The 12,975-nt window shown below is 37.9% G+C and overlaps 1 protein-coding gene across 1 annotated transcript in view; it reads left to right on the top strand.

Annotated features, from left to right (window-relative positions):
- The window catches only part of CRYBG1 (crystallin beta-gamma domain containing 1), a 41,914-nt gene extending 28,992 nt beyond the window's left edge, over window positions 1–12,922 (top strand). The window contains exons 17-21 of the mRNA XM_027694008.1: window positions 803–942; window positions 3,242–3,365; window positions 4,536–4,694; window positions 7,547–7,709; window positions 11,125–12,922. Of these exons, the coding sequence (XP_027549809.1) occupies window positions 803–942; window positions 3,242–3,365; window positions 4,536–4,694; window positions 7,547–7,709; window positions 11,125–11,213 (675 nt within the window). The 3' untranslated portion in view covers window positions 11,214–12,922. The remainder of the gene's footprint in view (window positions 1–802; window positions 943–3,241; window positions 3,366–4,535; window positions 4,695–7,546; window positions 7,710–11,124) is intronic.
- Window positions 12,923–12,975: the final 53 nt, after the last annotated feature.

The raw sequence follows: 12,975 nt of genomic DNA, 5'->3' as shown, positions 1-12,975 counted from the left end.
CCTGGGGGATTTCAAACCCTACTTCCCAGCTTCCACAGGAAGGCCTAAATTGTGAGAGGTTATTTCCAGTCCACTACAGATACCTTTCTCTACAGAAAAGAGTCCGAGGTTTGTTATCCAGAAGACATTTAAATTGGATTCAGTGATGCAGGGAGTTTTGTGTAGGCAGAATTCCTTTGACACCAGAAGCATTTTGACAGAGGGGGAGAAGAGTCATATCCCCATTTTGGAGGATTCAGATGTTACAGTTTTCACTTGTCATGAATTTCACCTCAGAAGTATGAATCTTGCAGCTTTTGTCTAGTGAGAGATTGATGTTGCCGTAACCTACTGTAAAAGTTAAAAATGAAAGCAGTAAGTGATAAGCAGTACTGTCAGGGCTGTCATCATTTGAAGCTGTAGAAAATCAATATTATCTTACCATGTGTTTGGGTCTGAAGATGAAAATTCCTACAATGAGTGGGGTTTGGCACAATGGAAAAGGGATTTGGCATTGATTAAAATTATTTTAAAACATACTTAAAGATATTATGCAAGAATCAACCCCTGAGATGTTTGTGTGTGCCTTAAGATAAGGAAGTTTTATGTTCCATGCAAGAAGATCTCTTGTGTGTTTTGAATAACAGGTTTTTATGACTTTTTAAATTTCTTTTAAATAACTGGTTGTAGAGCAAAAACATTGTCTTTGGTCTTGAACAATCAAGAAACCTCTGAAATAAAAGGGCTGTGTGGAGTAAGGATGTTCACAGTCACCATCTGGAGTTCTAACATCCTATGAAAAGTGCTGATCTTCCCTTTGCAGGAGCTGTCTGAACCCTGCATAGCTCTTTTTGAAAAGACGGGTTTCCAAGGAAAGAAAATTGAATTCGGTACAGAAATCTTAAATCTCCAGTTCCTGGGATACAGTCCTCGAATAGCTTCAATTCAAGTCCTTGGTGGCATGTAAGTTTAAAATTACTTTTTGCTTCTGTAGAATGATGTACTTATTCAACAGAAACATTACAGGTGCTAAGAACCAAGGAATGTAAAATTAGAATATCATAATGTGCGTAGTGCATTTTCTTCTTGCAGAGCAGTTTCTTCTTACAGAGCATTTTCACTTCATTTCATTTTCCTGTTTCAACAGTGTTTTCCCTGACTGGTATCCTGTGCTAGAAGTTGAAATGAATTTGAATAAAGCTCACAAGGAAACTGGTGTCATCTCTCATGCCATATTATAAAAGTCAGCTCATATAGCGTCCAACTTCTGTGCTCTTGGTTTAGATCTCAATCATAAAAAAATCATTCACTTTGTGATCTGTGTCATAAGTTCAAAATTTTGATCCTTTAACCTTGTTATGGACACAGTGTTACAAACAGATCATTATCTGGCCCCCTCTGGCATTAGTAATCGTCCCTTTTTTCTTCAGGAATTGGATGAGACCCTGGGTTGTAAATCTAGCAGTTAAATTTGTTAGCTGTTTTTAAGCAGTTTTGTTCTCTAAATGTATTCTTCAAGAGAATGTAAAAAAAATAGTCTGTGATGAAGTTTAAAAGCTGTTCGGAAGAATTTTTAAAATTACTGTGCTATCTTCTAGGGTTCCAGTAGATCTGTTACATTTCTCTTTTTGTTTTTTTCTCTGTTTTTAACCTCTAAGATATTTGTCCCAAGTATATGTTCTTTTTTTTCTTTCTAAGTTAAAGAATGCGACTTTTTTTAAACAATAGATCCATGTTACTGTTGCTTTGCATTTAAATTTGTTCTTTTGAAGAGGTAAATTTCCAAGGAGTGTGTTAGAGAGATGCTGTTGGAAAGCTTAAGGCTGCCCTCTAGTGGATAGCTAATACCAGATCTGTAGAGCAAACCATTTCCTCAATCTGGATAAACTGGTCAAAGGGTTTCCTCAGCTCATTGAACTGAACTTCTGAAACAAAGGTTATAAGAAAAGGTACATGTTCTGTATTCTGAAGCCTCCTGAGATTTCAGTATCTTTCATCCTAACCACAGTATAGCTGATCCTCACTTTCCATAACATTAAGTCAAACATCAAGTTACTTCTTGAATCATGGTTACCATGATTCCAGGTAATGGAGCTGTGAATTGTGTGTGTTTCCTGTCCAATGCATATATGTGGGTTTTTTTCTGGTGAATCACTGGAAACATATAGAATACGATTTGAAAATTCTGATTTCATAATAGCAGTGTCAGCTGCTGAAATGTGTCAAAATACAAGGTTTAGTTTCCTTGCCCCTACTGCCTCCCTTATTGAAGGGGGGTTTCATCTTCTCATCCTTTGCTAAGAGACCTCCATTTATAATTCTCCTAATTTCATACCCAGGATAGATATGTATTAGGCTGTGAAAAACACCAAAATTAAGATGTTTGTCCTTCTAGTTATAGATGTCTGCTGACAAACCAGTCAGAGGAAGGAGGTAACAGGAAAATGTGCATATTGAGTGTTCATGTACTCAAAAACCCATGGCTGGCTGACAGTTCCAGCAAATCAGTGTGAGAAAACTCTACAAATTGCACTGTATTGCAGCCTACTTTGAAGCCCTGTTGTAATTCACTGTCTGTGCCAATAGCAGAGAATCAGAAGTTGAGTTCTGACAGATTACACTCAGTGTGTGATTGTAAGTGTAGTTGGATGTGTGCTAGGGAACGCTAAACAAAATTTTTCTATGTGCACTCTTGCTCTCTCTTTGTCTCTTCCCTGCCCCCCTTTCAGGTATTTGGAAAGAAGAAAGGTGTTCTGAAATAAACCTCTACCAAAACACCTGAGAGCTTCACCCTGTTGCAGTTTTCAGTATTTCCCTGTTGCAGTCTGAATGCATAGCAATTCTTTCCCACATGCCTCAGGCCAAATTTAGATACATGAAACTTTAGGTTCTGCACCTGCAGCCATCTAGCATATACAGCATATGCAGCATATAGATCTCTGCTCCCTGAGGAGTCAGTGCCTCCTGAAAATAGATGATATTTAAAAGTTTGGTTCTCCCAAGAAAATGCTTTGTTTCATTCAGCTTCTAATTTTTAAATAACAGGACTTTAAAATTTGAACTCTGGTGTATTCATCTTAATGAGTCGGTCTAAATCAGGACACGATTTTATTATTTTTCAAGGCCTCTTACAAAGAAGGTCATTGACTTTGCAAAGCTAAACACTACTACTTTGTGGGACAGATTTCTGTTAAACCCATTTATTGATTCCAAAGAAGGATTTGGCAGTAAAAATATTCTTCTTTTTTTTTTTTACTCGTAGATGGATAATTTATGAACACAGTAATTACAGGGGCCGTCAGATGTTGTTAACACCGAATGAAATTCCAGACTGGTATAAAGCAAGTGGCTATTGTCAGATAGGTTCTCTGAGACCTTTACTGCAGGTGAGTAGCCTTTGACATGAGCTTATCAAGTACTAATTTATATTTTGTAGTGGAGTTGGGGAGATATAAAGTTGAAAGCAGCATTACAGCCTTGATGCATATCTCAAGCTTCAGTAATGGCAATTGTGTAAAGAAATCACTCTACAGTTTCACTTGTAATAAAAGCTATTTGATTATGCTACATGGCTTTGCAGTTATACTGCTTAAACTGTTAATTAAGCTAACTTTAAACCAAAGTATAGAAGACAGCATATAAGGATTAACTAAGGATTAACAAATAATGGCTATAACTACTATATATGAATTATTTGAAATTGTTTCATAATTAGCACCCAAACTGGTTACTGGCATATTGTCTGTACTATCTGCATTATCTTTCTAACAACAAGAAAATTGGTCAAAAAAAAAGACACTTCAATTAGTAGTGATTTTTGTGTTGATTTAGGAGAGAAGGTCCCTCCCTGCTTATTACTTGGCAGAATAATTTGCAAATCTAATGCAAAATTTATTCTTGTGGTGCCCTTTTCATTTTGTTCTCTAAGTAAGGACCAGGTGACTTTGTCCAATGGTGTGGCAGTCCTGGGAGCTTTAACATTTGAGATCCTTCTTGAGCTATAGTTTATTGAAGAAACAGCTTTTTCTAATTCACAGTTTACTTGTACCTGCAACCAACTATATTTGCTTGCTGTCATAGTGTTGTCTTTGTATAGTCTTAAGCAGAGTTAGGAATAATGCATTTTGACTGCCCTGCTGAGAGCTTGTCTAAACAGAAATGTAAATTAACAGGCCACAGCATGAATGTGCAGTGAAATACTTGCTGGCAGTGAAATAAGCAGCAGTGCAGAAGTGCACTCTTAATGGAAGCTAAGAGCATCTATACAAGGAGGTAGCAAAGAGAAGTTAGTGTTGCTCTGAACTAAAAATTCTTAGCTTTCCTCTGTGTGCTGATTTCAGTGCATAGGTGAGCCTAAAACTCTCCAGGCAGAATAGCCAGTTCTCAAAGCTTGTCCAAGATGTTTACGGACTTTCAAATTTAAATTCTCAAATAAAAATGTGAAGCTTTCTGAAAGAAAGAGGGAGGCATGGGGTTCAGCACTGACAGTAATTGCTCTGAAGTTAATCAAGAGCAAGATGTGTTCTGTGGTTAAAGAGTTCTTTTGTTTTCTGCAGAAACGTGTGTACTTTAGGCTTCGAAACAAGGAAACAGGAAAATTCATGTCAGCTGATGGAAACTTAGATAATCTGAATCTTCTCAGAATACAAGCTGCAGAAGATACAGACTCAGATGATCAAATCTGGGTTTATCAGGATGGATTCATAAGGTGCCGGGTAAGGTTCAAGTTCAGTGTGCATTTTCTCTTTTCCTCTCTAATAGTAGGGCTTTCTGAATTTAATTCCTACTGCATCATCTTAATTTATTTTATAGGCATATTCTGTTTCATCTGTAATATAATCTTGCTGTAGGGGGGTGTTTTTAGTGAGTTTTTGTTTTAATTGAACTCTGGCTTTTTCTGGTGACACTAACTAATAGTGTGATTTTTTAATATATATAATTGAAATTTTGAGAGATTATAGTTATGATTTATTGTCTTCTAAAGAATAGTAGCCTCAGAAGTACAATCAACACCAGAAGACCATTGTCTTCACTTCATGAGCTCTTTCCATGTTCATGCCTTCTTTCTCCACAGTGAAAATATCACAAAAGTGTCAAAGCAGGAGAGAGCTTTTAAAATAGACCCTTCCTGATAATGTTTGAACTATGCATACCTTGTGGTAGGTCAATTAGTGTAATGTAGGTTATACACTCTTCTGCATTCAGGCGAGCTTAAAGATAAAATCCTGTTCTTTTGTGGGGTGGGTTTTTTTGTTGGTTTTTGTTTTGGTTTGTTTTTTTTTTTGTTTGTTTTCTGGTTATCCCTGTATTTGTCAAATTCATCCTTTTCCTTTCCTCTGTACAAGCTTCCAAATCACACCCTACTTTTCTCACAGTCCATAAAACTAATCATGTGCAAATTGTCATTGAGGTGAGCAGAGGTATGTGCAGTTCATATAATATTTAAGCTTGAAAAGTCTTAGGTAGGGATGCCAGCCAAAAGAAAATTAAGTTACTTTAATACTGTTAAATAGCTGGACTGCAAAGAATCATGTGAACTTTTTCTATAGGATTGTATAACTTCAAAGGAGCCATTTATAACTATGTCATCTATGCTGGAGGGAAGAATCTTACTGTTAATAAGCTAAGGCATTGTTCGGACATGTTTACAGGACACATGCAGTTGTAAAAGGGATTTACGCAGACAGCAAAATGATGCAAAGTAAGCTAAAAGCTTTAATATCGCATACAAAAGACTTATCTTTTGATGGTGCCTCTCAAACATGTCACTGAAAGTATTCATATTGAGACAGTGTGGTATTATATGGCTTTAGATAAATGCTCCTGGTTTTTGTCCCGGTTTCTGTATGTCATAAAGCAATTTTTCTGTGCACACAAAATACACAGCTCGTGCTGTATAGCAGTCCCATAGCTTATGTGGACTGCAAGCTGGCAACACTGATCTTAAGTGAGTGAAATCTTACAGAGCTCTGCCATCTTTCTGTTGAATGGCAGTAAATCTACTTCGCGCAAAACAAAAACTGGTTTTTACCACATAGTAAGAACAAAACTGAGCTCCTGGGTGGGTAGGCATGTAGGCAGGCATAGGCCATTGGAAGAACTTGTGCCTTTCTTCTTGTAAGCTTGGGTCATCTCACTGACTGAGTCACAGTACCTTGAGGTATGCCTGAGGTTTTCAAGGAAGGCCTGTTTAAGTATGTTGGATAATCAGTAAGCAGGATATGAAAGTCATTCTGCTCATTTTGTCAGAAACAGATATGAATAGCAGATAAAAATTCAGGTCTCCTCACTCTTCATGTGTTTCTTGGAGATGGATGCAGTACTGGCTTAGTGGACCTAACGTGTAAGACTGGGTTCTTCCTAGTCCCACTAGAGAATGTTTTAGATACAAATTTCAGAACTGCAGAACTAAATCGACTTACCTGAATTCTAGGTTATGATAGTCAGAAGTACTAGTTTTTCAAAAAGTAGTGCTTTGAAAAATACCGGCAAAAATAGTTCAAGGGCATATCAACAATGACAGATGGGCATTTAATCTGCCACAGAAGTGCATTCAGTAGTTAAAAGGTGCAGCTTATGGTGATCTATTGAAAATCACTGTTCATCTAGAATAATTAACTGCTATTTACTACAGCCTTAATAATCTTTTGAAGTAAGCTTGATTTTTGCCAGTTCTTTTTTTAACCAAGAAGACATTTGCAGAGTTTTAAAATCAAGTAATAGGAATTACTAGGAAAAGAGTAGAACAAAGAAGCAAATATTATTGTGATACACTGTGAAATTCGTACACTTGATACTGTGTAGCTACATCCTTTATCTCAAAAGGTTACTGCAGAACTAGAAATGACTGAACAAAAAATATTGTGCAGAGGAGATGGAGGGCTTTTATGTAAGGAAGAGACAAAAGAGCTAGGACTTTCTAGCCTGTAAAGGGGACACTTTGAGGGATGATACATTTGAAGTGTCTGCAAACAGCCTGGACAAGACATCCCTTAAAATAAGGGAGGGGTGAGGAAAGCATCAAATAAAACTAGTAGTTGCGTATCTTTTTTTTTTTTTTTTTTAATGTTAGGCAAGATTTGGAACTTCTTGCCACAGAAGGGTTATGATACAGAAGGGTGTTCATGTAAAAGGGTTACGCTGATCTTGGTGGGTAGTGACAGAGAACAAGCATTAGAGGTATTGGGTCTGCATGGAAAAGCCTGGGCTGGCAATTGTTGTAGACTTAGTGAGATAATCGGGAACATACTGCATACAAGAGTAGAGTGCATGTAGTCTTCTTCAGCATCTGTTATTAGCTACTGCTAGAGAGAGGTGTTAACTGTACCTTTTGAACTGATACAGCATGGTTATTTTAATCTTCCTGTGTAGTGGAGAGTCTCGGCAGAAACAGGAACAAAAGAAAAATAAATAGTCTTGTGTTCAGGGCAAAAATACGTTCCTTGAGGGAAAGTAATTCCTGAATTCTCTTCTTATCTGATGACATCTCTCCTATCCGATAAAAAAACAGTGGATACTAGAAGTAAGGCCATTTTGAATAACTGCTGTTGCCTTTCTGATGATACAGATGGCAGAGGATTGCTGCTTGACAATTGTTGGAAATCTTATAACTCCTGGCTCTAAACTTGGTCTGTCATTTGAGCGGAATGAAGACAAACAATATTGGCATATTAGTCCTGATGGCAGGATTTATAGCAAGATGAAACCCAAGCTGGTTTTAGATGTCAAAGGTAAGCAAATGTTATCTTATTTATCTTATTACATTGGGTCTTAATTACACGGTATTTACAGTGGGATAGGCAGCAAATGTGCCTATAAATTAAGGATGGTGCTTTAGTTACTTTAATCTAGAAGCAAAAAAGACCCGATCAGCTTGTTTGACCTCCTGAATTATACAGGCCCTAGGACTTAATTTCATTTTTCCTATATACAATTTAGTAACTCACAGTACTTGCTTATCTTGTATTCTCAGTGTCCACTCACTGTAGATATCCTCAGTTAATTTTTGAGTGATGTGAATATGATTATTTTAAATGCTGAAGCAAGAACAACCTAACTTCTCATTAACTGTAATTTGAATAGAGCAAATTTTCTTATATAGTAGCTGTAGATGCAATAGCCAAAGGATATTAGGAAAGCAAAGGCAGGCTTTTACACTGATATGATTAGATGCAAAAAGTTTTTTCATTGGTTTATTAATGGCTATACCTTTATTGCAAGCATGAGAATCTGCCATAGTAGCCTAAGGTCTCTGTGCAATTGATGTGTGTTTTGGAGTCACTTTTGTCATAGTAATTTGATTCGTGTAGATACTGTTTCTGAACTTTGTTTTTATAGCTTCACAGAAGGTCTGAAAAAGCAGCAAATGGAATGATTAGCAGAATTAGCATAATCATATGTTCTTACATAACTGCCTTTTTGGGTGAGGGGAACAATCATTTTCTATAGCTGTTAATTTTTTTTAGCTGTCTTAAAATTAATTTTGTATTGATGCCGTGGCATTAAGTACATCACTTACAAATACCACCACACCAACCAAAAAAAAAATAAAACGCCAAGGAAAACCTCAAAACCAAAAAAAAACCAAAACCACCCAACTAGAAAGATATCAGAGTCAACACTTTAGAACTAAAAAGGACAAGACTCATAGAATCATAGAATATCCTGAGTTGGAAGGGACCCACAAGGATCATCCAAGTCCAACTCCTTGCCCTGCACAGGACACCCCAAGAATCCCACCATGTGCCTGAGAGCATTGTCCAAACATTTCCTGAACTCAGACAGGCTTGGTGCTGTGACAGCTTTCTTGGGGAGCCTGTTCCAGTGCACAGCCACCCTCTGGGTGAAGAACCTTTTCCTGCTATCCCACTTAAACCTCCCCTGGCACAGCTTCATGGCATTCCCTTGGGTCCTGTCACTGGTCACCAGAGAGGAGAGATCAGTGCTTACTCCTGTGCCTACCCTCACGAGGAAGTTGTGGACTGCAATGAGGTCTCCCCTGTCTCCTCTTCTCCAGGATGAACAGACTGAGTGACCTCAGCCACTTCTCATATGGCTTCCCCTCAAGGCCCTTCACCATCCTCGTGGCCCTCCTTTGGACATTCTCTAATAGTTTTATATCCTTCTTATATTGTGGCTCCCAAAACTGCACACAGGACTCAAGCCGAGGCTGTACCAGAGCAGAGCAGGACAATCACCTGCCTCAACTGGGTAGGACTATCAGAACCGTGAGAAAAGGGTTACCTGATGTCTGACCAGAATACAACAGTAGCACAAATAGTCAAAAATTCTCTTTACTGCCATAAAAAGCTAGTGATGATTAATTATAAACTTATCAAGAAGACTCCAGTTCAAGGAACCTTTAGTCACAATGACTGCCATGCCTTTTCCTAAAGTCAGTTCTTAGTTGCACCAAACAAGCAGAAATACTATTGCATGGCCTTTTCTTCAGTTTATCATGTTAAAAGCAATTATGTATTCTGCATTTATAATTGAAGAACTTTACAATGGATAGGTCTGGTGATGGAAGTATAGATGCACTCTTAGCTTAAAAAAAAAGTAGATCTGTACAGTAAATTCGAAAGAGTAGGTACTTTTAGCTTTTACTAAGGAGAAAGCCTAGTAGGAAAAATACCTGTTTCTGCCAATTCTCCTGATCCATTCTGGACCACAAATTGAGTGTTAAAAGAATTCTTCAGCAAATGAATACAGTTGTTCAACTGTACAGTTACCAATGCCACCTTGTGGATATACTGGCATAGCACAAAGCCTTGTCCAGAGCACCACCCTACCGAAGTAAAGTGTCTCTTTATCCACTGTAAAAAAAAATCCCATCTTCTTCCATTTTAACATGTTTACATTCTATCAGATACTGCTGAAAATTATTTTTGCACTCACAGTGATAACTGAGCTATGTTATTGACTTTTTCCCCCCTTTCTAAAGAATTTTGCAAGTTGTATATCTCTACTGCTTTTTAGTAATTGCCTGGCACTGGCAAGGAGAGAAATCATGTTTGTTAGCCTTCCCAGAGACCCTTCTGATTTGGGACAGTGGCACCAGAAAGCATCCCCCAAATTCCTGAAGTGGAGAACAGCTGAGTTTGAGTCAGTATTTCCTTAGTACAGAAGAGCTGTTCTTAAATGTGCCTGCCCATGCAGGACTCCAGGTGCACAGCATATTTCTTTATGAGGTCTGCTAGAATCCATATTTGTTACTGATCATAAGCTTTCAGCTGCCAGGCTTGTCTTTTGCTCATTCAGGGAGGGTGAGGCAGTTGGTGTGCAGAACAAAAAGACAGTGTCCGTGGAGTATACTGGCATGTTTTGTATAAATGGTTGGCTCAGATGGGTGCTTCCAATGGGAATACTACCTGCTGTTGCAGGTGTGTACTACAAGAGATGCATGTGTCCTACACTTCTGCAGTACATAGCAGATCTGAGAAAAAATGTCAATTCTGACTTTCAGCTCTAGTCAAAGTTTTCTTTGCTTCTGAGTTTCTTAAGTCAGAATATTAATGGTGCTCTTCTTATGGGAACATGTTTGGCATTGCATCACGTAATTAAATTAAGCTCCTCTAAGAAAGGGTTCTATTTTGCATTCAGATATGTTTAGCTGCCAGTGGAAACAGCTGAACGTTGGTGATATTCTGTGCATGCAGCTGGTCAAATAAAGGATTATAATGGCAAAGAGTAAATGAGTGGTAGACCTTGTCACTGACGTGATCACACATGTATTGTCTGTTAGCAGCAGGACTTACTTCATCGTGTAAACATCATTTTTAGAGTGGAGTTACAACTGATGACTGTTGTGGGGAAACTCAGTAGCCAAGTGAATTTTGGGAAGTGACAGCCTTAAAGGAGCTACACCTGGCTGCATTGCAGTGTTTCTTTCCTTTCCACCCGGGCTGAAAAAGCCAAGGAACTGAATTACTGAAGGGGTGGAGAGGATCAGGCAGGCTGATCCTGATTAATTCAAAAATTGTTTCAAAATTAATTCCAAAAGCAGGCAGTGATGCAAACACGTCTGTCGTTTCAGTGCCTCGAGGTGAAGAGAAACTGTCTACACCAGCTCTTGCTAGATTTTCTCTGAAACACAGAGTATTTGTCTCTTAATTCCAAAGACACATTTGAAATTTCTCTTTACAGGAGGCACACAGTATGATTGCGACCATGTTGTTGTCAACACAGTCAACGAGGAAAAGTTAACGCAGTGTTGGGAACCACTAGTTGTATAAACCCAAAGAAGCAAAGATGACATTTCAGCTGGCCACTACTCTGGACGCTGGAATTGGCACTGCCATCTCTGAAGGATAAAGGATCAACAATAAGAATTTTGTTTTTTATTCATAATTTTAAAAAGGAAGAGCAGCAGAATTATTTTACCTCCCTATCCAAGATTATTATCCCTACAAAAGCTTGAGTATATCTAAATTTTTTTTTAAATCAGCACAACTCAGTGTTGGCTAGAGAGTGATAGTATGCCTTGGGCTAGAATGGAACAACTAAAGGTGGGAGAGATCCCGTGGAGTTACAGTTTTGTCAGTGAGTAGTTAACCCAGAATAGTCAAGAAGTGTAACTTTAAATTATTTTTAAAAGATTTTTTTTAACTGAGAGGCTAAAAATTTTAAATCTTATTTTATAAAGGACAGGAGTGCAAGTGTGTATGTGGGCATAGCAATTTGGACCTATGGGCTGTAGTATAGAGAAATATTCACTATGGAAAATTAATATATTTCACTGGAATAAACTTACGTTTACTGAAAGTTGAAAGACTGCTGGCACAGCACATCCAAAGAATGTTTAACATGTGGCTTCAGGTGTATAGTTAATATGCTAATATAGTAACTCCTAAATTAAGAAAAAATTCTAGATTTTCTCATGTGTAGACAATGTAAAGGAGTAGACATTTGTTAGAAAACAGGTTGGCAAAAGGATGTATTGGAATGTGAAGAATTTTTGCCTATTTTGTAGGCTGCCTAACTTTTTTGAGTTATGGGTATTTTTCTTCTTTGCCAAGTCAAATTTGTACCTTTTAAAATAGTTTCAGTAAGTATAGTCTTCCTGAACTCCAAATTCATATAGACGACTAGAATTCTTAGGGAAAGTATCACTAAAGATGACTGCAACAGCACGTAAGTGCTGTGGTTACTGAGTTTTTCAGCCTGTTGGGCTTACAGTGGAGAATGCCAGACTCCCCACTGTTTCTGGTGGTGTTGGATAGCAATGTCTGTGGTGGGCTGCTGGCTCCTGATTGGACAGAAGTGTCTGACTGCTCTAGGAAGGTGCATAGCCAAGCCTGGATATGTGCCCAGCCACAAGGGCTGTGCCCATTCAGTGTAAGTATTACTGGTTTAGCGAAGAGCTTGTGACAAGTAGGACGTCCTGATGACTGCAGGAGGTCCTTCTGTTGCCCTGCTTTGAACCTGGTTATGTTAGTTTTCCTTAATAATATTGACAAAAAGGTAAAATACAAACTAAGTCTTATACTATGCTGCTGTGTTTTATTCTGGCTTAGACCAGTGTTATTACAAGCTGCTCCTAGGAGCATCCAGGCCTTTGTCTTGCATAGTAAGTCTGTTTAACATTTTTGTTACTATCGTATTGCCCCAAAGGATACTGGTGCTTTTACCATTACTGCCCTAGAGGAAGTGCCTTACTAATTTTTCTCCTTTTGTAAAGAAGCACTGAAGTTTTGTTGCTCTGAAATGTGCTGCTTATAGTTCTTTGTAGAAAATATGTTGTTAGTGGTTCCAAACAGTGCTACTTTGTTATATTGATGTGCTCTTGCTATATATAATATAGCATTTTACAAATAAATTTAAGTTAGGTAACTTTTTATTGACATTATTTTTAAAGTAGAAAGCTGGCATTTTATGGTTAATTTTGTTCCATCTTGTGCCTGTTTCTGTCCATAATTCCATAATTCCTCTAGCTAATAAGGAGGAAATATGTGGTGTGGAATAGCTGCAGGTTCTTGAGGAATGGACGATTCTTCT

Source organism: Neopelma chrysocephalum, unplaced genomic scaffold, assembly GCF_003984885.1.
Source record: "Neopelma chrysocephalum unplaced genomic scaffold, ASM398488v2 Primary Assembly neopelma1_23, whole genome shotgun sequence".
Taxonomy (NCBI): Eukaryota; Metazoa; Chordata; class Aves; order Passeriformes; family Pipridae; genus Neopelma; species Neopelma chrysocephalum.
The sequence above is the reverse complement of the archived record's forward strand: the minus strand, read 5'-3'. Positions and strand labels throughout refer to the sequence as shown.